A 26,469-nucleotide genomic window follows, 5' to 3' on the forward strand; every position below is an offset into this window, starting at 1 on the left:
ATAAAAAAGATACTGACTTGACATGTGTTTTTCAACATGGACCGTGATATTATTGCTCATATTTGTATTGTAGATAGATGCTGATGGTACGGTTAAAATCAGATTTTAGCAGTATTTGGAAGCATCGCAGGGTGTAAAGAACACCAAAGCAAAGGAGAATCTATCCCGCTTTAGAGCCTTGATTTTCTTTTCAATTCTATTATTTTTCCTTTATCTTCTCTTGTATTTATTATGTGTGCTGTCTCGTTAAATAAAACGTTTACATATGCATTTTACCGTTGAACGCCTGTGTATTTCCAACCATATTAAAAAGCACAATGGAAAATATGTTATAAAAATGTTTCATAATTCGCCACACATCTCGGCCTGTGTTTTAAACTCGCGTCACTTCCTTATCCTTCACGAGAGAGCGACGGACGGCCGGCCGGTGGCGCGAGGTCTGTGAGGAGACACTTATTTAGTCCATGCACAACTATCCTCATATTTGTAGGGATATTCACCATGTAATTTACCGAGCTGTTGTTTATGTTGTTATATGTGTTATGAGTCTGAGTGTGGGTGTTTTTATTGGTGTATTAGTGACATTGAGTCTGCTGCGTTTGGATTGGAGTTTTAGCACATGTACTTTATTCTTGACAATACAACACAGACAGGTACAATAGAAATTATAATGCACAGTCGCCGTGTTTATTAACGTTACTCCGTGTATTCTAGTGTTAAAGGTTATCTGTCTGTTGTGTTGATATGACCTTGCGATGTCAGTTAGCCGGCAGTTCTGAACAAGTGTTGTTTTTGCTAATGCTTACTATACTATACTATAGAACTGAAAAATCACGGTATTTATGGAGCATTTATTTTCAAGTTACTTTAATGAGTAATGATCAGGAGTGGAAAGAGTACTGAAAAATAAAAAGTAAAAGTAGTTGCTTACCAAAAAATATAGTGTATGGTAAAAGTACCTGTACTAAAAACTACATAGAGTAAAAATAAAAGTAGGCATAGCTCATTTAAAAGCACTCAAGAGTAGTGAGAATTGAGTTGCGAATGCAATATTCATTCATTAAACTGCTTTAATTTGGATGAATGTTTTTGTAAATAAATACATTTTAGAATTAAGTAACTGTCACATCACTTTTCTGTGAGAAACACTAAATGTATCTGCATCACTACTCAGAATAATAATAATAATAATAATACGTTTTAATAGTAGATCAGTAGGTTGGCTTTTTTCAAGCCAATCTAATTAATATGTTCCTGGGAAATCTTTGTGCAAATATCTAACAATATTCACAGCAGCACTAGTATTGATTGTATACAAATAACATGAACTTCAATCAACATCAAGATTTTAGGTTCAGTCTGTATGACTGTTGAAAAAAGGGATGGACATTTTGACATTAAGGGCACCTTGGAAGGACTGAAAAGTTTCCATGCATCAGATGAAATCACTGGCAGAATGAAGCTGACATTACCTAACTCTTCTAGACTGGCTGTTTTCATGGTCAAATCTGTTCCTGCTGAAATACATTATTTTTTACATTTTATTCACATTTGTTATTTGTGTCCTCTTGTTCTTTACACACAGGATGTTGGCAACCAGAGCATTTCGTGTTGTTGGTAAACGGGCCCTGTCAACTTCTGTCTGCCTTCGTGGTGGACATGGTAAGTTACGTGCCGATGCAGTGCTTCCTTTAACCCAGTAGTTTTCAAAGTCTTTACAATAAGCCCACCCTCTGACAGAATGTACAAGACTGCCCCCTCCCTCCCTCCCTTTTTTTTTGTGTAGATTTATATGCATATTATATTGTTGCATAGGCCTATACAATAGCCAAGCAGGGCCTGAAATTCAGCGCTGGATTATGGGTATTGCGCACAATTTTAAACATTCCCGCAAGTTCCATTTTCATAACGCTGGAATTCCCACACACTTTTATTCTCTTTTAAATGTAGCTGCAAATTAGTAAACCAATCCATTCAGTTGAACAATAATTTTATCAATAAATCAATAATCTTGTTTTTGTATCAACTTGTAATTCCAGAAGAGTTTTAGTAATTGCTTACAATGACATCACATTTTGTTGTTTACAAAAAGTCATAGAAGTACGCCAAAAATCGTGCAAATGCCTTTATGCATTTTTAAGATATGAGCAATCAAACATAGTGGCCCTGTTTTTTTTAGGCCACCCTGTAGATAAAATGATTTGAACTTTTTTAATTGAATTTCTTGACCAAATTAATTAATAGAACTTTTCTGTTTCTCAGAACTCGCGCTTGTCAGTCAGTCATGATTTTAGTACTTTAATCTTCCCTCTTCGTCAAAATGAAAGATGATTATTTGTAACGCAACCTCTAAAAGCGTCTAAAAACGCAGTGCTCCTGCACTAAGCACTGTAAAATCATCAAGATGTGGTGCGACGTCCGTATAGCAGAAGTTTACATAGGAGAGCAATTGAAAAATGGTGTCAACAGACCCAAAACCCATTCGCAGTAAACAGCCCCCAAGACAACGTACAATCTCACGTGAGCCACACTGAAAATTTCAGACGTGCCGGATTTGGCCTGCGGGCCGTCGGTTGAATGGGCCTGGTGTAAAGTAACAGCTGCAAGGTGAAGAGAGATGCTTGACGAATATTTAGATTCTTATGGATTTCTCTTGGTGGAGTAATGCAAATGCAAAAAAATGCAAAAAAAAAAAAAAAAGGATCTGCTTTTATGGGGGAAAGATACGAGGAACTCCGAGCCTATCAGACCAGTATGTGTTAAATCGCACATTTTATAAAAAGGCAGTTTTCACCACTTGTTTTTCTGAATAATAACATGTGAAATGATAAAAATGTGATAGCCTTTATGAAGACTCAAGGGTTTATATATGTACGTTACCCTAATGCCATCAGTACTGGTTTCTATGTAAACTTGGGTTGAGAGCAAATATTTTTGTGGTTATTTTGAAGTAGGGGTGTAACGGTATGAAATAATCACAGCACGATAACCTTCACAAAAAATACAGTGGTATCACAGTACCTTTTATAGAAAAGGAGGGTAGAGTCGAAATTAACATTATGCCACAAATGCTGTCGATTGAGCTATACTTGTATTGAACCTGGAATATTCATTTAAAGTACCTTGCTAAAATTAGTAGCTGTTTAATTTTAATATTTTTGTGGGTTCTCCTCTTTTCTCCCCAATTTGGAATGCCCAATTCTCAGTGCGCTCTAAGTCCTCATGGTGGTGTAGTGACTCGCTAATTGCTCTGAGACTAAAACAGTATGCCTGTTGTATTCTGTTCATTCACTAACATTAGACACTGTCTATCTGTGCATATTATGATATTTAAACCCTCTATGCTGTGCATTAATTATATGGTTCACTGACTGAATCTTTTTACTACGAGTGTGATGAAACTTAGAGTTTGTTAGAAAAATAATGTTATGATGGACAGAATATTTAAAATGGTTGCATAAAGTACTTTGTAAAGGCAAAATATTCTGCATTGGTCACTTTTTAAAACGCGCCTACTATCTCTATGACTTAGTCTGTTTGAGTGTAAGCATATATGCTTTGATATGTGTGCATTTGTACGGCCGACATTATGTATAAATTATATATATATATAAGTCGCTTCAGACTATAAATCGGAGGACTTTTCAGATGATTTAAAAAAAGTGACTTATATTCTGGAAAATTCAGGTAGTTATAGAAATCTTGTATATCTGGGCTTGTATAACCCTATATACTGCATTTTCACTTACATTTATCTCCGCATATTCCTTGGGATGATGATCACGGATGTGGCTCTTCAGGTTTGAAGTGTTCTCTGCCTGAGCCGACACTTTTTCGACAAAGTTTACAAATTGGCTAACCATCATTGGTGCATTGTAGGTCTTTTAAATAACCAAAATATCCCCACACCCCGGACTTCAGCCGCTTGGTGGGGGAAATAAAGGTTCAGGCTTTGGCATTTAAAATGAAGTAACAGTTGAATGATGTCACAATTTAGAGATTTATTTGATCAAGTTTATATGATGCTGTGTAAATGTAGCTGATTCTCTCTTAATTTAACTGATATTTAAAATGGAAACTTTCATTCCTTGTAATATAATACCGTGAATGCAATACCATGAATTATAAATGTCAACGGTTTGATAACCGACTCTCTTTAAAACCGTGGTATACCATGATACCATTACATCCGTACTTTAAAGTCATTTTTGTTTTCCATTTTTATTAATGCATATTGTTCATTGCTTTTCTTTTAGGTGAAAATGAATAGTTTGTTGAAGTTAGCTTATTTTGAAATTGTTCTTGGTAACGTTTGTAAATAAAACAAATGATAAATGTAATGTCATACATGTTGGTTTTTGCTCAAACTACTAAATAATATTGGACTGTGTAAGAAAATCATAAAGACAAAGGTCAGGTTACTCAAGTTTTTTTTTTTTCTCTCCACTAACTAACATTGAAAGGAGATTTTTTTTTTTTCTTGCTACGATCACCTTAAGTTCGCTCACTGGGGGCTTTAAGACTTTAGGGCATGATTTTCTATAAAGCTGATTTGAAACTGTGTATTGTGAAGAGTGCTATACAAATAAAAATGATGAAGCATGAAATGTTTTTTTTTTTTTTAACAATCAAACAAAATAAATGCAGTGCTGTTGTTTAAGTTACTTTATTATAGAGCTCTGCTTTTTGTTGCCAATGTCAGACACTGTTGTGTCATTTAAGATTTAAAATACATTTATTTATATGAATCCTTGAATTAGTTTTAGCGAAGAAAAATGTAGCTTTTTTTTATTTTTTTTATAATCATATTATGAAATTTGTGTATCGTTACCTGCCTACTCCAGATCTTTTTAACTGCTTAATTTTTAATGAAATAACCTGGGAACAGCCTACACCTGGCCATGAAACTTTTTGAGCCCTTTTTTGATTGTCTAATTACTTTTGTATAAATGTGGGGTCTATGTATAAAAAATGCTGTAATTCCTAAACCGTTCACCCAATTTGGATGTAAATCCCTTCAAATAAAAGCTGACAGTCTTCAATCACATATTGATGCTTCATTTCAAATCCACTGTGGTACAGAGCACAAATTATGAAAAGTGTCTTACTGTACAAATACTTATAGAGGGCACTGATTGCCATTTTATTTGCTCATGTCTCTTACATTGTCAGCGAGCATTAGAATATCATTCTTACAATGCAAATTTAATGTATTATGCTGCAGTTACCAGACAAATGGCGAGTTTATTCCTCCAACTCTGGTACTGTTTGTTCATTCGTACAAATATTCTGCCTATGACATGTTATATAGAGGGACAGAGGCAGAGCTACAGTGCATTGAGAAAGTACTCTAATTTCTGAGCTGTGCAGTTTTTAAAAATTTGTGTCGGATTCCAAATTTAGAATATATTAAAGTGTGACTTTGTTCCCCAACTGATACACAGTATTGTATATCATGAAAAAAAAAAAAAAGTCCAATACCTCTTAATTAAAACCTAAAAATTGAGAATAAAAAAAGTATTCATACCCTTCGTAATTACTAGGTTAACCTTGCTCAGGTGCAAGATATTGTCTTTTAAACACATCCAATTTGTTGCTCTAGTCTCCACTACTGTTGGAAATTAGTGGATCAGCAGCTTTTAATTACTTCATGAACATAAATACCAGCCCTCTCTGTATGGCTGGATTTTCCTTTGAACAAACAAAAATGAAGACAAAAGAGCATTTAAAACAAGTTAGGGATATAATTGTGGAGAAGCACAAATCTGGGAAAGGATACAAGGCCATTTCAAAGGTAATAAACTTAGCTCAGAGCTTAGTGCAGTCCATCATACAGAAGCGGAAGAAATACGGAACTACAGCCACTCCAGAATGGCACTTGTCAGAGAGGCTACTGCAAAACCAAGACACAGAAGTCAGTGACTGTGACTGGAAATAATGTCTATGGCCCAATAATCTCAAAACTATTAAACACAAATGGGCTGCACAGGAGAGTGGCTAGAAAGAAGCCTTTGCTGAAAAAAAAAAAAAAAAAAAAAAAAAGCACATGCTTGCCCGTAAAGACTTAGCAATGCATCAGTTGGAAGATACTCGAAAAATGTGGCAGAAAGTCTTGTGGTCTGATGAGACTAAAGTGGAACTTTTTGGCTTAAACACTGAATGGTATGTGTGGTGCCAACAATGCACTTCAGCCACATAACACCATCCACACAGTGAAACACGCTGGTAGTTGCATCATGTTATGGGGGTGCTTTTCAGCAGCAGGGACTGGCAATCTTGTAAATATTGATGGGATAATGAATGCTGCAAAATACACTGAGATTTTAGATAAAAACCTATTCCCCTCTGCCATAAAGTGTAAAATTGGGATGAAGCTTGTTTCAGCAGGACAATGACCTAATGCACACAGCCAGAGCAAAACTGGAGTGGCTTAAAATCAAGAAAATGTATGTCCTTGAGTGGCCCAGTTCTGACCTGAACCCTGTTGAACATCTGTGGAGAGACCTCAAAAATTGCTGTCAATCACCGATGCCCAACTAACTTGGTACAGGTTGAGCAATTTTGCAAGGTGGAATGGGCTAATAATGTTGTCATGTTGTGCAAAGTTGATGGACTTGTCCAAATAGACTGATGGCTGTAATAGATGCAAAAGGTGGTTCAACCTAGTATTAAAGTAGGGGGATGAATATTTATTCATTCTTGACATTACTGTTTAAGATTCTGAAAACCCCTGCTTTAACCAATAAATATAAGTGTGCTCTGCATGAATTGTGTAATGACTGCTTGAATGGTGCTTGCAGGAGTTGCTAAGGTGGAGGACTACACACTCCCAGCATACTTCGACCGTCGAGAGAGCCCTCTGCCTGACATTAAGTTTGTGCAGCAGCTGAGTCCTGAGCAGAAGTCCCTGAAGGAGAAGGAGAAGGGCTCCTGGGCTGCTCTTTCAAAGGAGGAGAAGATTGCATGTGTGTCATACAATTGTTGTTAAAAACAAGTTGTTTTCTGAGGTTTTATACTTGTTTTATACTAATTTTCTTCTATAAATATTTATCTACAGTGTATCGCATCACCTTCAAGGAGAGCTTTGCTGAAATGGAGAGGGGAACAGGCGAGTGGAAATCAGTAGTTGCTGGAATTTTCTTTTTCATTGGGATAACTGGCCTTGTTGTCTTGTGGCAGAGGAAGTATGGTAAGTTTTTGCTCGTCATATATACTTAAACATGCCAACGTGCCTCATACATGAGGGCTCAACAATAATAATTTTTTTGGTGACCCACTTGGACTGGTACTTCAGATTTTCCCTAGTACTTCAGAACGTTAAAGCATAAAAAAAACTCGTAAAAAAAAGTGTTCATTTTTCAACAAATAATTAGGCTTTTAATTTGCTCTACTAGCTGGAAATTCTACAGCTATAAATTAACTGTATCAATTCATAAACGCACATTGGCCAATCTGACATAGAGATGGGTATTTATGCGGTAAAATGTAACCAATCAGGAACTTCATTAAATATGGTAAGATCTTGTTTGGACTGCTATAAATCCATTTGTAATGAGATATTAGTTGGGAGACTAATCTTTAATGGAAGACTCTTTTTCGAATAAACTTTCATTATATGGTGAAAAGAATCCAGAGACTACTTAGCTTTAGTTCTCTTTATCAAGTGACAGTTCCATCAACTGGCCTGAATCTGTTTTACACTGGCTATCCTTATTGTTGAGTCTGGTGTACACAACGCTGACCATCTCATCTATGATAATACTTTGAAATAAATAAAATCCTTGGAAATATGAAATGATGGCATGTGTTCTGTGTGCTTTTAGTTTATGGAGATGTTCCCTATACCTTTGACCCAGAGTACAAGCAGAAGGAGGTCCAGAGGATGCTGGACATGAGGATCAACCCTGTCGAGGGCTTTTCTGCAAAATGGGACTATGAAAACAATGCTTGGAAGAAATAAATTAATGTTCTGTCTGGTGCACAATTTCCAGTAAATCAACCAACAAACAGTTACCTCTGAATACATTTTGGAAGATTGCTTCCTCTTATGGCTCATGTATGATAAAAAAAATAAAATTCCAGAATGAACCATAGCTCTTGACTCATTTTGTCTTAATATAAACAAAAGCAATATTATTATTTGTAGATGCTTGTAACTGTAAAATGGTAAGCAGAATTCGTCTTGGGTTTACATGTAATCATTACTTCTCTGTAAAATTATTGTTCAGAAGCGCTTTGATGCAACTATGAACGTTACATTTGAACATTACATTTTATATAGTGCTTTTCTGTCACTACACTCAAAGCGCTTTACACAGTGAACAAGGGGACTCTCCTCAACCACCACCAGTGTGCAGCATCCACTTGGATGTGGTGACGGCAGCCATAGTGCACCAGTACGCTCACTACACACCAGCTATTGGTGGAGAGGAGAGAGTAGAGTGATACAGCCAATTAATGGAACTAAGGAATTAATAGAACTTGTGAGTAATGGAAGGCAATTAAAATGAATCAATCGCTCTTAATGGCCTAGATGTTCTTGTGGAATAATGTAATTGAAGAAAAGTGACACATGATGTTAAGTCTTGTCCTGTTATGACATTGTGAATTAGAACTTTCTTTCTGTCTCACTGCGATGTCATAAAATGGTTTTGTTCTATTCTGATGTTATGAACAAGCTGACATTTTTAGATAGTGGACGAGTTAAGTAAGTCCTGTTTGTGGCGTCATAAATAGGTTGTTGGTCATATATGATCGTGAGAATCATCATGGGTAACGGCATGACTAAGGTAATGAACATTAACATGTTCATAAAGAATTTGTGCATGTTCTCTTTACAGTGTTGGTTGATGTTGAATGTAGGCGGGTTTATTTTTATCTCAGCAATATTTAAAGATACCCATGATATCAGTGCACACACGTAAACATGCGGGTCTGATATACAGCTGAAGTCCGAAGTTTACATACACTTAGGTTGAAGTCATTAAAACTACAGATTTAATATTAGCAAACTATAGTTTTGGCAAGTTGTTTAGGATGTCTACTTTGTGCATGACACGAGTAATTTTTCCAACAATTGTTTACAGACAGATTGTTTCACTTTTAATTGACTATATCACAGTTCCAGTGGGACAGAAGTTTACATTTACTTTAAGTTAACGGTGCCTTTAAGGAGCTTGGGAAATTCCAGAAAATGATGTCAATGTTAGGCAATTAGCTTCTGACAGGCTAATTGGAGGTACAGTATACCTGTGGGTGTATTTTAACATCATGGGTAAATCAAAAGAAATCAGCCAAGACCTCAGAAAAAAAATTGTGGTTTGTCTGGTTCATCCTTGGGAGCAATTTCCAAATGCCTGAAGGTACCACGTTCATCTGTACAAACAATAGTATGCAAGTATAAACACCATGGGACCACGCAGCCATACTGCTCAGGAAGGAGACGAATTCTGTCTCCTAGAGATGAACATAGTTTGGTGTGAAAAGTGCAAATCAATCCCAGAACAACAGCAAAGGACCACGTAAAGGTGCTGGAGGAAACGGGTAGACAAGTATCTATATCCACAGTAAAACAAGTCCTATATTGATATAACCTGAAAGGCTGCTCAGCAAGGAAGAAGCCACTGCTCCAAAACCGCCATAAAAAAGCCAGACTACAGTTTGCAAGTGCACATGGGGACAAAGATCTTACTTTTTAGAGAAATGTCCTCTGGTCTGATGAAACAAAAATTGAACTGTTTGGCCATAATGACCATCATTATGTTTGGAGGAAAAAGGGTGAGGCTTGCAAGCCGAAGAACACCATCCCAACTGTGAAGCATGGGGTGGCAGCATCATGTTGTGGGGGTGCTTTGCTGCAGGAGGGACTGGTGCACATCACAAAATAGATGTCATCATGAGGAAGGATAATTATGTGGATATATTGAAGCAACATCTCAAGACATCAGCCAGGAAGTTAAGCCTCGGTTGCAAATGGGTGTTCCAAATGGACAATGACTCCAAGCATACCTCCAAAGTTGTGGCAAAATGGCTTAAGGACAACAAAGTCAAGGTATTGGAGTGGCCATCTCAAAGCCCTGACCTCAATCCGAAAGACAATTTGTGGGCAGAACTGAAAAAGCCGTGTGCAAGCAAGGAGGCCTGCAAACCTGACCCAGTTACAGTTCTGTCTGGAGGAATGGGCCAAAATTCCAGCAACTTATTGTGAGAAGCTTGTGGAAGGCTACCCAAAATGTTTGACACAAGTTAAACAATTTAAAAGCAATGCTACCAAATACTAATAAAGTGTATGTAAACTTCTGACCCACTGGGAATGTGATGGAAGAAATAAAAGCTGAAATAAATAATTCTCTCTACTATTATCCAAACATTTCACATTCTTAAATTAAATTAGTGATCCTAACTGATCTAAGACAGAAATGTTTTCTAACATTATATGTCAGGAATTGTGAAAAACTGAGTTTAAATGTATTTGGCTAAGGTGTATGTAAACTTCTGACTTCAACTGTATATATTGTGCTTCCTTTCCTCCATGTTTTTGCCAGATCGTCTTGTGGCATAGTGCCAAGCACTTGGTCCCCACTGAGTGTCTCCCAGTTTGGTTTGTTTGGAGTTTTGTTTGTTTGTTCTTTGTATTTTGTCTGTTCCCAGATATCCTCATCTGTGTGGCTCCCTACCTTGCTCCCTTTGTGGTTCCCTCTCCGGTGTCCAGTCATCTCCATCATCCAGCATTCCCATACTCGTTGCTTTGTCAGTTGTTTTTTCAATAAACTGTCACTATCTGTTACCTACCTGTTTCGGGTCATTAGTCCCTGCTACAGATCCTGACAAAAACTACCTTTATTCATTTTTATGCATTGTAAGTAGTATTAAAGAAAATATTTCTGATAAACATTTTTATTAAAACACAGAAAAACAAAACATAAATATACAAAATCAACTTTTAACACCCACTACCACCCCTCCTCCTCCCCATCTCCACCCCGAACCTCAACAAACACCCCTGTGGTTTTACATGAATACATACAAAAGAAAACAAAAACCAAACAACTAATAAAGAAAAAAAAAAAGACATAAATATATACAAATCACACACACTGACAATTACTCCACTATTCCACCTGAGAACCCTCCAAGAACACTAAGTATCCACCCCATTTCCCAATAAACAAATCCAGATTCCCTAATCTTCTATAAGACCCCTCCTCTAAGGCTGCCACTCTCCCCATCTCTGAGCACCACTCCTGAAATGGGGGCGCTCTAACCGACTTCCAACCCCTCAAAATCACCTGTCTGGCGACCATAACTCTGATTAGGACCCAAACCTCCACATGTTTATTCCCCACATTGATGACCGCCCCATCTCCCAGAATACATGGGTTTTAAATAAATTAAATGCACACAGACTGAAGTAGTTTAAGTCTTTGGTTCTTTTAATTATGATGATTTTGGCTCACATTTAACAAAAACCCCCAATTCACTATCTCAAAAAATTAGAATACATCATAAGACCAATAAAAAAAAAAACATTTTTAGTGAATTGTTGGCCTTCTGGAAAGTATGTTCATTTACTGTATATGTACTCAATACTTGGTAGGGGCTCCTTTTGCTTTAATTACTGCCTCAATTCGGTGTGGCATGGAGGTGATCAGTTTGTGGCACTGCTGAGGTGGTATGGAAGCCCAGGTTTCTTTGACAGTGGCCTTCAGCTCATCTGCATATTTTGGTCTCTTGTTTCTCATTTTCCTCTTGACAACACCCCATAGAGAATCTCAGGTCTGGTGAGTTTGCTGGCCAGTCAAGCACACCAACACCATGGTCATTTAACCAACTTTTGGTGCTTTTGGCAGTGTGGGCAGGTGCCAAATCCTGCTGGGAAATGAAATCAGCATCTTTAAAAAGCTGGTCAGCAGAAGGAAGCATGAAGTGCTCCAAAATTTCTTGGTAAACGGGTGCAGTGACTTTAGTTTTCAAAAAACACAATGGACCAACACCAGCAGATGACATTGCACCCCAAATCATCACAGACTGTGGAAACTTAACACTGGACTTCAAGCAACTTGGGCTATGAGCTTCTCCACCCTTCCTCCAGACTCTAGGACCTTGGTTTCCAAATGAAATACAAAACTTGCTCTCATCTGAAAAGAGGACTTTGGAACACTGGGCAACAGTCCAGTTCTTCTTCTTCTTAGCCCAGGTAAGACGCCTCTGACGTTGTCTGTGGTTCAGGAGTGGCTTAACAAGAGGAATACGACAACTGTAGCCAAATCCCTTGACATGTCTGTGTGTGGTGGCTCTTGATGCCTTGACCCCAGCCTCAGTCCATTCCTTGTGAAGTTCACCCAAATTCTTGAATCGATTTTGCTTGACAATCCTCATAAGGCTGCGGTTCTCTCGGTTGGTTGTGCAGCTTTTTCTTCCACACTTTTTCCTTCCACTCAACTTTCTGTTAACATGCTTGGATACAGCACTCTGTGAACAGCCAGCTTCTTTGGCAATGAATGTTTGTGGCTTACCCTCCTTGTGAAGGGTGTCAATGATTGTCTTCTGGACAACTGTCAGATCAGCAGTCTTCCCCATGATTGTGTAGCTTAGTGAACCAAACTGAGAGACCATTTTGAAGGCTCAGGAAACCTTTGCAGGTGTTTTGATTTGATTAGCTGATTGGCATGTCACCATATTCTAATTTGTTGAGATAGTGAATTGGTGGGTTTTTGTTAAATGTGAGCCAAAATCATCACAATTAAAAGAACCAAAGACTTAAACTACTTCAGTCTGTGTGCATTGAATTTATTTAATACACGAGTTTCACAATTTGAGTTGTATTACTGAAATAAATGAACTTTTCCACGACATTCTAATTTATTGAGATGCACCTGTATATCTGTATTTCAATCGGGTCAATTCCCTGAGGCCATCAGATGACATTCGGTGCTTCAGCTCTGGCTTGGCACTTTTAATATTCCCTTCCAACTCCATGAGTTCTCGTGCTTTGGATTTTTTGATGAATGAGGCATACTGTATGATCCGACCCCTAAGAACCATCTTAAGTGCCTCCCAAGCCATGCCCACAGAGGATAATGAGGACCAGTTGGTCTCCATATAAACATTGATTTCAGCCTTTAACATTTGTTTGAAATCAGGATTTTGCAGAAGGGACACATTAAAGCACCAACTATATGATTTATTTTTCTCCATATGTGGCAACACCTCTAAACTCACCAGGGCGTGATCTGAAACTAAGATGTTTCCAACTGAGCATTCAACAACAGATGAAATGATGAAACTGATGAAAAAATGTATAGTCCCTACCAGATGGGTTCAAAAGTCTCCAAATATCTTTGGTGATTTTTGATGATGATTTTTACACATCCTGTAAAGCGTCAATGTTGCTCTAGGGGGCTTACACACTTTTGCTTCACTATGATCAAGGACTGAGTCCATCAAAAGATTAAATTCTCCTCCCAATATTATATCATGAGGGGTGCCAGCGGCTTGCAATATCCCTTCAAGATCTATAATAAAGCCCTGATCATCAGTGTTAGGTACGTAAATATTAGCCAAAATCAACCTTTGCCCCTGAATTTCTGCTAAAACAATAATGACTCCCTAATTTATCTTTAATCTGTTTGAGACATTTGATTTGTAGATGTTTAGTTATCAGTATAATAACTCCCCTGCTCTTACTTGAGCCAGTACTAAAGAAAACATGTCCACCCCATATCTTCCCATATTTTTCAGCTTCCTGCAGGGAAAGATGTGTTTCTTGAAGAAACACTATATCATATTTTTTACGTTTAAGAAAATAAATAACATTCCTTCTTTTTATGGGGTGCCCCAACCCATTCACATTCCACGTGGAGAGAGACAATCCACTCATATTAACATTTGACATTTTGACATATTTAAAAAAATAGATTGTGTGTCAAAAATAAAATTATAAAGACCTCATTCCCCATTAGTGCAACAATCAAACCCCGAACATCCCCCCCCCCCCGAACCAAACAAACAGAAAAAATAATAACGTGTGCATTAGCCCCGCGCATGACAGCGCCAACTGGTGTCCATCCCTCAAAACTCAAACAGTCCATGTACGCCTACGAGAATCGCCGCGACAACTTAGCCATCGGATTGCTCAAGTCTGGTGCCTCTATACAAATTTTGTGAGACAGAATTACATAACAGAAAATAATCTATAAAACAAACTCCAGCCAAAAGGCAGAATAAACATAAAGAACATGTAGATTCATTCACAAAATTGTATCGAAGGTGTGTTCCTCCACAAAACAAACTCCAGACTCTAGCGGAACCAACACACACACACACACACACACACACACACACACACACACACACACACACACACACACACACACACACACACACACACACACAAAGTCTGTTTAGTTTCCTCGTACAGTCAAACGAACGTTCAGTGAGCCGGCTGTTCATGAGTGTAGCAGATGATCTAATCCTTCCAATGTCCTGCCAAAAATACTTTACAAAACAAACTCCAGCCAATAGGAGGCATAAGCACAAAGAACAAGCAGATTCATCCACAACTGTCCCGAAGGAGTGTTATTCCACAAAACAAACTCCAGCCGCTAGGCGGAACCAGCACAAAAAGAAACAAAGAAGGCGCCCAGCTTCCTCGGATGGTCAAGTGCATGTTCAGTGAGACAAGTCCACTTGGGGCCAATGTGAGAAACACACCATGACTTCCTCCGTCCATTGATTTTATGAAAGATATCACTTGTTGTGGGCATGTAAATATTTTGTGGCCATCCTTAGTATCCATTCTCAATTTGGCCGGAAACATCAGTGCAAAAACGATCCTCCGTCGATGCAAGAGTTTCTTGAAGGAGTGTTACTACACAAAACAGACTCCAGCCACTAGGCGGAACCAACACAAAAAGAAACAAAATGGCACCCAGCTTCTTCAGACAGACAAGTGCATGTTTAGCGAGACAAGCTCACTTGGGGGCCACATAAGAAACACCAAATGGCTTACTCAACCCACTGTCTCTATGAAAGAAAATGCTTGCTGTGGGCATGTACATATTTTGCAGCCATCCTTAGTATCTATTCTCAATTTGTCCGGAAATATCAATGCAAAAGCGATCTTCCGTTGATGTAAGAGTTTCTTGCATTCCTTGAATCGATCACGTTTCCCTCTTGTCGAATTTGCAAAGTCTGGGAACAAGAAAATGTTGTGGTTTTTCCAAGAGAGCTTTCCTTTGCTCCTCGCCTCACGTAACACAAGATTTTTATAAGATGATCTCAGAAATTTGTATCCCTCAGCAGATCTCCAAGCTGGGACTCTGTCAGCTCGCTCGATTTCCAGCTTATGGCCTGTTATGTCAAGCAGACTCGGGAAGAGCTCGTCTAGGAATTTCACCATATCTCATCCTTCTTCATGCTCAGGAATTCCAACAATTCAGATGTTGTTTCGCCGATTACGATTCTCAAGGTCTTCCAGCTTTTCCCAAACGCGTTGCAAATCTACTTTGGTCTCTAGCAGATTATCAGCTAATTCCCTCTCCGATGACTCCAGATAATCGATCCGTCTCTCGATGTCCCCGTTTCTTGTAACCAACTCAGATCGATCGACGTATTACAGCAAGATCTTCCAGGTCTGCTACAACTTTCGTCAGCATTATAGACATGCTCGCCAGTTGCCGCTGGATTTCTCCCGCCACACTGTCCAAACCAAGTCCCTGATCTGTGGCCCTGTCTGAGGTATCAGCTTGAGCACGTAAGTGTCTTTTAATATCTCCAGAGGCTGAGGATTTTGAATTCTTTGACATGTTGACTTCTTAGAACAGTTATGTAGAAGGGTGTATCGAATCTCACCGGTTTATAACATAAAAATAATTAAAAACTAGCAAAGTGCACACATCCGACCCACACATGGCGCCACGCAACTCCTATTAAAGAAAATATTAAGAGTGGAGACAAGAAACAAAATGTGAAAAATAATGTACCAAATGCGGAAATGAACCCTGGTCGTACAGACAGAGGTACATCAGCATTATGCCCCATGCCAGTGGAGCAAAACTCTCGTATATTTCTATGCTGCCAATAGACTATTGGGGTTACATCTTGGTTAATCAGTGTTATCGAGCTTTGGGGCAACATCGGTTAATAGCAAACAAGGACTACTAATAAAATACTACGAAGATAATGAATAAAAAGCACGTAACCTACAGTTTTGAACTGCAAAGTGTATCTGGTTATTACATGTATCATACAACTCAAACGTATTGAGACAAATATTATACAAATAATCAGGCTTGGGGAGTAACGGAATACTTGTAACGGCGTTACGTAATCAGGATACAAAAAAATGTGTAACTGTAATCCGTTACAGTTAAATAAAACTCAACGTATTTAGATTACAGTTACATTTGGTAAAAATTGGGATTACTAGCAGGATTACAATTTTCAATATATAAAAAAATAAACAAAAGATCCTCCTGACATAAAATGCTAAAACTGCTGCTTGCTTTAGAGTGGTACAGATATGATCAGATGCGTGCTGGAGATCTCTTCTGGTTCCCTCTAGTGACTCACGTGAATCTGGCACCACTTACTGTCGCATGTGCAAATAACACATGTCACACATCAACACTGTGCTCTCCAAATGAGGTCAAACCATTAAAAGTGCTGTTTCATCACAATGGCCACTGGAGAAACATTAGAATTTTTGTGGAAATTCCAACACTCTTGTCATTTCAATGGAGAAAAGGGAGACAACATTACAGTTCAGTGCAATTTATACCTTCCAGCTGTGAAGATGGAGTGTTTTTCCTAGGACCCAATACATAATTTAAAGAAGCATTTAATGGTAAGACCCATATGAAAATCATGTTAGCTAGGATAGCTAAAATTAGTCATAAGTGTTCTCTAATTTCACCGTACGACCGTCTGTCGATTGTTTTCGCGGTAGCAGGAATAGAAGTGGAAAAACTACCACTCCCCCAGGCTAACGGCCAGTTTTCCAGTACGCGGGACGCCTACTGTCGAAACTTTTGTGTGACTTTTCATTTCCATTCTAACTTTTGTTGAAACTCTAAAACTGATCTCTGAAATGTGTTCATGTTGTAATGACAACTGTAATTGGGACAGCATTTCTTTTTCTTTGTTGAAAAAAAAAATAAAATATCCAGATTGTACACATGAATACCAAATGAATTGAAAATGTTAATAAGTTCTTAGGGGAAAAGTGCAATGGATAATTTAACTGATTTTGATACTTATTTTTGTTGGGCCTCATGTATTCAGATAGAAGACAAAGGCAGGCCTAACACAGTCATAAAAACATAACTCAAGCCCCCACCTTCTAAGTCGTAAATTTTACTGATAAAAATCGCGCCAAAATCAAACAAAGGGAGTCCAAAACAGACTACAGATCCATGAAGCCTTGCTCACTAAAGGATCGAGCTCTCAACTCCTATTGGATGAGGCACACAACAGAACGTCCCTCAAACATGACATCATCAGGAGTTGAAATAATTCTGAAATGCATCCAGAATTCGCTTCCAGGGACTTGGTTCACCGAATATAGACGTAGTATTTTTTGCTGCTCTCCGGTGCAACCTCGTGGCACAAGGAAGTAATGTCCGACTTGAAACTGTAGCCATACAATCTCCATCTCGCTGGACGAGTTGAGATTACCCTGTGTTCAACCGAACACTCTAACGGATCCGAAGGAGACCGCCGAGCAATTCGCATCTTCATCCGTTTGCCTACAGAAGTGAAGAGATTAAAGATTTCTCTTCCATCTTCAATCAAGTCGACATTTCTGAGTTCTCCGCCAGCCCGCCGAGAATCAACAGCCGTACCGCCCACCGACAGAGCGAGGAAACGGCCTCCCATCATCACCCGAGCCTCAAGGAACCGGGTCAAAGTTAAAGGACGGAGGAAAACACATTCTACCTGTGTCCTCATGCGATTCAAGTAAGAGGTTACGTCTGGGCAGAGATAGAATATTATAGCGTGTTATTCTTGTGTTTCAAGGTTTTTGCTTGTACAGTTTATGGACCGCCATGTCCGCTCATTATTAATACTCAGGGTATTAATTATCACAAATTTGTTTTGCTGTATTGTGGTCCAACCAAATTGGATTGTGCAATTTCGCCATCGCGGGTGAAACAGAAACTGAGTTCATCCATTAAAGAGTCAAATAACGCAGGACTTTTAATCGATATCTAATATTAATCGATATTTAAAATCGATATTCTTCGGATGTCGATTTTCCTAAGAAAACAATCTAATATTGAGACTGTTATACTATCTGGTTATTAGTCCCTGATTCCAGGGTGGTGCCCCGTCAATGTTAATCCTTATTAATATTCTATTGATTTTTGATAATTGATAATTATCTTTGATTGAATTTGAATGATCAATAAGCTAGTGTTAATTTTAATTAATGTTTCATCGATGTTAACAATTAACGATTATCTTTGATAATTGTTGATTTTAAAAGATTAAAAAAGCTAACATTGATTCTCATCAATGTTCTATTGATTTTAATAATTAGTAATTATTTTTGATAATTATTAATTATTGCTAATAACCAAACTTGCTCCTAAACGTAGCACACTACATTTACCCCATATGAGGTTTTAATGAGTTAGATCCAATTAATTAATTTAAATATTAATTAATAACTACAGAAATAATTATTAATTATTTCTGATAGTAACACTGATCTAAACAACCGGTAAAGCCCTACATTATAAATGTATCAATAAGAAGTACAAAAGTATGGGTGAGGGAGAAATACTGGCAAATGTAACATTTGAAAACTCATAAAAAGTAGGATTAAATCAATCAAGACACACTAAAAAGGTTTAAGTCTATTTTTTGTCTATTTTTTAAAACAAGTAAAATATATTAAAAATATATATATATTTATTTTATTTTTTTTATTTTTGTCATTAAAATCCTCCTAAAACATAAACATAGAATCACCCATAAACGTTAGCTGGTGATGTTTGACTGTGGATCCTGAGCAAGAAGAGGACAGACACTGGAGACACTGCATTAATAATAATAATAATGATGATGATGATAGCCTGTGATCTACCTATTACAGTCAGAAGTTAATGAATGGTCAGTGTCAATTAGTCTACATGCTAACTGCAATACATGGCAGAATTGAACTTTGTAGTGTTTTTGAATCTGAGGTGTATCCTGTCAGATTTTGTTAACCAAGACAATTCAATGCATCTGTTCTAACTGTGTTTGCTTGATGAGAAAATAAACTATTTTCTGTAACAGATCACCTGATTACATTTTGGTTAAAAATGTGGAGTTCTGTTGGGGTCTGGGTAGCTCAGTGGTAAAATACACTGGCTACCACCCCTGGAGTTCGCTAGCTCATTAATTTGAATCCCAGGATGTGCTGAGTGACTCCAGCCAGGTCTCCTAAGCAACCAAATTGGCCTGGTTGCTAGGGAGGGTAGAGCCACATGGGTTAACCTCCTCGTGGTCGCTATAATGTGGTTCTCGCTCTCGGTGGGGCACGTGGTGTGTTGTGCATGGATGCCATGGAGAATAGCGTGAAGCCTCCACACACACTATGTCTCCACGGTAACACGCTCAACAAGCCACGTGATAAGATGCGCGGGTTGATGGTTTCAGATGTGGAGGCAACTGGGATTCGTCCTCTGCCACCCGGACTGAGGCGAATCACTACGCGACCACAAGGACTTAAAAGCACATTGGGAATTGGGCATTCCAAATTGGGAGAAAAAGAAAAACATTTGGAGTTCTGGGGGCCTGGGCAGATCAGCAAGTAAAGATGCCATCCAGGTTTGAATCCAGGGCATGCTGAGTGACTCCAGCCAGGTCTCCTAAGCAACCAAATTGGCCTGGTTGCTAGAGAGGGTAGAGTCACATGGGTTAACCTCGCTCTTGGTGGGGCACGTGGTGAGTTGTGCATGGATGCCATGGAGAATAGCGTGAAGCCTCCACACGCACTATGTCTCCGCGGTAACACACTCAACAAGCTACATGATAAGACACGCTCAAAAAGCTACGTGATAAAATGCACGGATTGATGGTCTCAGATGCCAAGGCAACTGAGATTCATCCTCTGCCACCCAGATTGAGGCACATCACTACGCCACCACGAGGACTTAGAGCGCATTGGGAATTGGGCATTCCAAATTGGGGAGAAAAGGGGAGGAAAAAAGTTCTACATTTGAACATATTCTGTTTTTCTATTAAGCAGATTCTGATATGCCTGTGTGATGGATATGGCCAGAGAAGCATACACAGAGGCAACAAATTGTGCAAAACCTTTTTAGGGGGTTATTTTCCAGGAGTACAAAAAATCACTACTAATATAAACCCAATCAAAGAATAAAACAAAGTGACAAAAAAAAAAAAAAAAAAAAACAACAACTTTGCAAATAAATAAATATTTATGGATACATTTGAACCTCCTTGATGCATTTCTGCACCTCGAAACTTGCCCGGACATTATGGAGGCCCCATCATAACTTTGGGCAATAATCGGCATGTTTGTAAGTCCACACTTTTCCAGTACTTTCTTTATTGCAGCTACAATTAAAAGGACTGGACTTAGTGCATTCAGGGTATACATTTGTATCAGTTTGTGTGTTCCCTGGGAACTGAATCAATGACCTTGGCGTTGCTAGCGTCATGCTCTACCAGTTGAGCTACAGGAACCCTGCAAAATGCTCTTTTCCTGTCTCTGAAGATTTTGGTTGGAAATTCTGACAAAACAGGCTGCTTTGGGCTGGATGTTAAGGTCGTAGAGATCCTTAAGGCCGAGCTATACTTCTGCGTCAAACCTAAACCATAGGCTAAGCATAGCTACGGCAGTTACAGCGTAGCCTACGCCAGAGGCTGACGTGCACCTCTTAAAAAATGTAACTGCACTTTGCATCGACACAGACCACAACAGCTGTGATTGGTGCACTTTGTAACCAAAGACCGTGATAACTTCATATGTAAATGAGATCGGGAGAAGGGGGAAGTAAATTTGTTTGGATTTTTTTATTTTTTATTATGATTTTAATATTTATTCAAAATACATGTAGATACAGTATAATGTAGATTTATTTTAGAATTAAAAATATCCTTTATTTTAATTTAAAGTAACATCTTTCAGCCGCTAGGGGGGGCCAGGCCATTAAACAAATTTCAGCGGCTGCCCTAGCAAAATATCGAGTCAGTTAGACAAATTTAAAGACAATCTCATGTTCTGCATTTATAGGTGCCAAGCATGCTTCTCATCTGCAACATGATATTTTCTAGGTGTGTCTGAAACCAGGTTTTCGCGTGAGCGTGGCACATGCCATCACAAAACCACTCCCGCCAATGATCTACTGTGCCCTAATCTAATGCATCTATGGAGTGCTCCAAGCCGTGCACTTCACCTGGGCTTCCCTCAATATTGCAGCGCAATATTCTGTTATGTTTGAATGATGTTTGATATTAGGAAATAAACTGGATAATAAATATAATATGCTCATATCTATAAATAGGCTCATCAACTTTTAAATGAGGGACAGAAAATGTCCTGTACCTTTTGTTGGTGACATCAACTTGATATATGCACTTATGCTTAAAAATAGGGATGTCAATCGATTACATTTTTGAAATCGCGATAAATCGCATATTTTTTTTTTTTGTAGTGAATCTCTATTAATCGCAGATTTTGATAATGCTGAAATTTTACACCATATATACTTATTTTCCTGTCAGAATGCATTATTTCCATCTTAGGAAAGACAACAAAACAATGTTACAATATTATGTTTTATTAACATTTTCCAAACAATGTCTTCCACAATATAAAGATAGAAATGCACTAAAATATCACCTATTCAAGTAACATTGAATGTTTCACAAAATCTTATTGGGAGGTTGACTTATTGAAAGATTTAGTCCCCATAAGTTGTGTATTCATTCATATTTTCATTCATTTCATGTTTCTATATTCATAATTTTACATTTAAATTATTCATCTCATAACATTATTTCTGCATTTGCAACTGCTATGTAAATGCATTTATTCCTGCTCTGTGAAAATACATCTAATTGCCACTTCAGATGCAGCTTCTGTACCACCTTTGCTGTGTAAAGACGGCTTTAGTCCCCATAGGTTTAGTATTCATTGCAATGGGCATTAAATCTCTTAAACTCTCATCCTTCCCCATAATATAATCTGCTGGTAGACTGTGACTATCCGCTTCCCTACAGCAGTCGTGAAGCTGCATTCATGATTCGCATCAGAGCAGCCATGCCAGCATCCAGTGGAAAAAGCGGAGTGATAGTTAAGACTTGGCATGATTCAGTGGTAATTAAAATGTGCTGAAAATACTTGATTTCTATCACAAGTCCCATCTGGGCTTGTTTTGTACAACAAATAATAGCGCCTTTCTCCATCATTTTATCACTGACAGTGAGGCGCTGTTGTGGTGTGTCAATCACAGTAATGACTCCGGACGGACACATTACAAAGATTCTGCCCTCCCAACAAGTGTTTATGCTGGTTTATGCTGTATTAATGGTAAATGTGTTAATCGTGATTAAGAATTAACGCATTAAACTTTTTCAGTTAATCGCATAAAATTAATGCGTTAATTCCAACAGCTCTACTTAAAACCAAGATCAAAACTATCCAAGTTAAAAGAAAACACTATCCAAGCTACATTACAATTTTTCACAATTGCTAAAACACATTTCTTAAAACCTTCACCCATTTCCTCACAACTTTAAGCACAAAACCAAATCTTCAAACTACATTCACAAAACCCCTGACTCTTCTGGTAAAATTAAGCAATCACCTCAAAACCATTTAATCTGTGCCGAAATCAAAATCAAGCAATGCTTTCAGATCACACGCACAGCCAGTCAATATATAAACACTACACAGCGTCTAGGGCATGTAGTTACAGGATTTTTTTTAAAATTGTATATAATAAATGCATTTTAGCAATCACAACTTAGTACAATGAATATACTGTATACTGTAAGTACTGCAAGTAATACAGTATTGAATGTCCGTATATTCAGAACTTGTAAAAATACAGTAGTCCAACCACAAAAGCCCAAAGAACACTCTAAATGAAAAACACATTTAGTCCCCATAGGGACATGTACACTCAAAAATGTTGTGCAACTGCAAAATCAAAGTCAATGAGTGGTTCATTCTGCCTCAGCATCACATCTTCATGGTTAATGTATTTTGTACAATTGGTTTGATCACATCATTAGAAACAAGTGTGAACAATTTTGAGTCGTTGTGAGTAAACAAGTTGTGTTTAACTTTTGCCGCATGTCTTTACCATTTTGCAAAAGTGCATCACAGTGTGAATTGAGTTTTGCAAAAAGAGTGGATGAGATTTGCAAATGGTGTCTAAGTCTCCATTTCCGCCTGGTATTAAGATGTGTCTCGGGTTATCTGATCACATGTGGTCAGGTGAGACACATCGCTGTTTATATCTGGTCACTTAAATACGACTCCTGTGACCACTTGTGTTCGGATTTGGAGGGGAGGGTCTCTGTTTCGTGACGACATACATCAATCACTCTGTCAGTGTGTTACTGCATGATAATAAAGCACAACAAAGTCACCGGCACACTGTTTCTCCTAGATACGGTTGAAATTTAATCTTAAGCACAAACACAACATGTCTAGCAGAATTATTCGTTATTTTAGTGGATTACCTGTATTAAAGGAGCTTCAGATGTTTGTGCTTGTCATCTGTGTTGATATCAGACACAGTAAAGAAGATCCATGAAGCTCTCGTGATTGTGTATGTATCCACTTTTTTAAATTTTCAGATCGGACAGTTATTCCTTTTAAATCTGCTCTGCTTGACAGGTGAGGGGTGGCGCTTCAATGCTGCCAAGACGCATACAGGATGGATTAGCCTTTACACCTCAAATGTGATGTCACATGGGTTTTTGACCACATTCATATGTGGTTTCTGCGATCCAATCACAAAATGTTTTAAACCCCGTTGAGAGTTGTATTTAGGACATTTACATGTGATTGGATCACCCGAAACGCATCGTAATACTAGGTGGAAACGGGGCCTAACATCCTGAACTTGTTTAAGGTTTTGCCAAAAGAGTAATTTATTCGACAAATGGGTTTAGGCCACTGAGCATCTGGTTCAGAGAATGGGGTTTAGTGTTTTAGCAATTCAGAAAAACTGTAAATACAGGTTGTGTATTTTACTATGTTGGGTCGTCACTTGATTTCGAATGTAAAATTTGGGCAAAGCAAAACCAGTTGAGAGTGACTGGATAAAGCTTATTAATCGTCAATTAATCGATTTCAGCACAAATGTGTTCAGTAATTATGCGAGCAGATAGAGTGCACTGGGCTTGTGTGCTTCATGTCACTTTCTGCCAGCAACACAGAATCAAAAACAAAGACGTCACTTCCTGTCTTGTAAAGATGAAGTGGGCTCATAATCATGGAGTGTTTCTCTATAGATAAACATTATGTTTACTGCATAAACTGTGATAGTGTGTTAAAGTACAACTTGACAACAAGCATTGTTGATCCCCCAGTCTCCCTGTGTCATCCACATGACAATCACTTCAGTTTTAGCCAGGAGAGCATACAGGTACATTCACTGAAATCTTACCGTTGCCAGTGTAGAGGTATGATATAAAATGTATCTACACAACATGTTATTATTTGACTTAATATCAAATAAAAAAGAGTAAGGGCTGAAATATCCCACAGTATACAATGTGAAGTTTAAAAGAACTAGTATCTGTATCTTCTATACAAATCAGGTGCACAGGAAGGTGCACTAAAGGCCTGTTTATACTTCAGTGCTGAATCTACAACTTAGGCTCCTCGTAATGGCCAATGCGGTGGTTTGCATTTAAAGTTCTGCGTTGATGGTTCTGCGTTGTTTTGCAAATACACAGCCAAAAATGCAATTGGAAAATGCCTTAATTTCTGAAATAACTGTACATTTCATGAATAAACAATGGCAATGTTTTTTGTGGATCAAAAGTATTTATGAAATTATTAAAGCATTAAAAAACAAGTTCATTAAAGTATGTTGTATTTATGTGCATTTTACTGTATTTATTATACATGTTGCCTGCAATGCAGAGAGAGAATAAATCAGGCATAGACTGTATGCATGCTTTTGAAAAAAAAATATTGTGGCATACTTTGTTGGTCCGTGCTAAAGAAAATATATTAAAATAATAAATAACTGCTTGCTTGAGCAACACAATGGGTGTCGTTTTAAAGCTTATAAACTTTACAATCCATTCAGGCAAAATAACCAACCTTTAACAGGTTCTTTTTAATCTGCAGACAAATTAGAAATGTTCCGTTTTCATAACTTATGAAATATGATTATTTACTGTACACCATACTGTCAAACATACGATCAAAACATCATACAGATCGGAAAGTTCATGAGGAGAATACATGTATTGTTTCATTCACATACCAAATGTATATAGCCTAAAAGGCCCAAGAACAAAGCACAGATTTTATAAGTTGTAAACTGTTTTCAACGTGTTCATGAAATAAACTAGGGCTGTCAATCAATTAACATTTTTTATTGAATTAATTACATGGTATGCTGATTACTTAATCACATATATAAATATTTGCTGATAAAGCCCCTCAAATAACAATAATTCAATATATATAATGATTAAATAATTTTAAATAATTGTATTTAAATAATTATAATTAATATATTAAAATAATATAATATATATATATATATATATACAATAAAAATACGTTATTAACAGAAGTATAAAATGTGAGTCCAGTCTGAGGCTAATAAAGTGCAGTGCTGATATATATGTATCGTGAGCAATCAAGAGTTCAAAGGTTGATTGCTTGGGGGAAGAAGCTGTCATGAAGTCGGCTGGTGCGGGTCCTGATGCTGCAATACCGCCTGCCTGATGGTAGCAGTGAGAGCAGCCCATGGCTCGGGTAGCTGGAGACTCTGATGATCCTCCAAGCTTTTTTCACACACTGCCTGGTATAGATGTCCTGGAGGGAGGGAAGCTCACCTCCGATGATGTGTCTGGCAGCTCGCACCACCCTTTGCAGGGCTTTGCGGTTGAGGGCAATGCTGTTGCCGTACCAGGCAGTGATGCAGCCAGTCAGGATGCTCTCTACAGTGCTGGTGAAGAACCGTGTGAGGATGTGGTGGTTCATTCCAAACTTCCTCAGCCGTCTCAGGAAGAAGAGGCGCTGATGAGCCTTCTTCACAACGGCCTCAGTGTGGACTGACCATGTGAGTTCCTCAGGAACTTGAAGCTGCTGACTCTCTCCACCGGTGCTCCATTGGTGGTGATGGGGCTGAGTTCTCTGTCTTTCCTCCTGAAGTCCACCACAAGCTCCTTGGTCTTACTGACGCTAAGGGAGAGGTTGTGCTCCTGACACCAGCGTGTCAGAGTGTGCACCTCCTCTCTGTAGGCTGTTTT

At 38.2% G+C, this 26,469-nt stretch overlaps 1 protein-coding gene across 2 annotated transcripts; it reads left to right on the forward strand.

Moving 5' to 3' along the window:
• The first annotated feature begins 352 nt into the window (after positions 1-352).
• Positions 353-8,093, forward strand: LOC127456165 (cytochrome c oxidase subunit 4 isoform 1, mitochondrial-like). 2 transcript variants are annotated; one of them, XM_051724514.1, is made up of 5 exons: positions 353-437; positions 1,586-1,662; positions 6,801-6,965; positions 7,058-7,189; positions 7,824-8,093. In XM_051724514.1, exons 2-5 carry the CDS (start codon positions 1,587-1,589, stop codon positions 7,958-7,960), a joined length of 510 nt encoding a protein of 169 aa, XP_051580474.1. In that variant the 5' UTR covers positions 353-437; position 1,586; the 3' UTR covers positions 7,961-8,093. The 2 variants fall into 2 exon arrangements, with proteins under 2 accessions (XP_051580474.1, XP_051580473.1); XM_051724513.1 differs by lacking the exon at positions 353-437 and adding an exon at positions 482-503.
• The last annotated feature ends 18,376 nt before the right edge of the window (positions 8,094-26,469 follow it).

This window comes from Myxocyprinus asiaticus, chromosome 18 (genome assembly GCF_019703515.2).
Source record: "Myxocyprinus asiaticus isolate MX2 ecotype Aquarium Trade chromosome 18, UBuf_Myxa_2, whole genome shotgun sequence".
Classification (NCBI taxonomy): domain Eukaryota; kingdom Metazoa; phylum Chordata; class Actinopteri; order Cypriniformes; family Catostomidae; genus Myxocyprinus; species Myxocyprinus asiaticus.

What these genes read in the sequence shown, in the direction of transcription:
- LOC127456165 (XM_051724513.1), top strand. An exon ending in AAAGGAGGAGAAGATTGCAT is followed by an intron (nt 6,966 to 7,057) that starts GTGTGTCATACA and finishes ATTTATCTACAG; the next exon opens with TGTATCGCATCACCTTCAAG. An exon ending in CTTGTGGCAGAGGAAGTATG is followed by an intron (nt 7,190 to 7,823) that starts GTAAGTTTTTGC and finishes GTGTGCTTTTAG; the next exon opens with TTTATGGAGATGTTCCCTAT.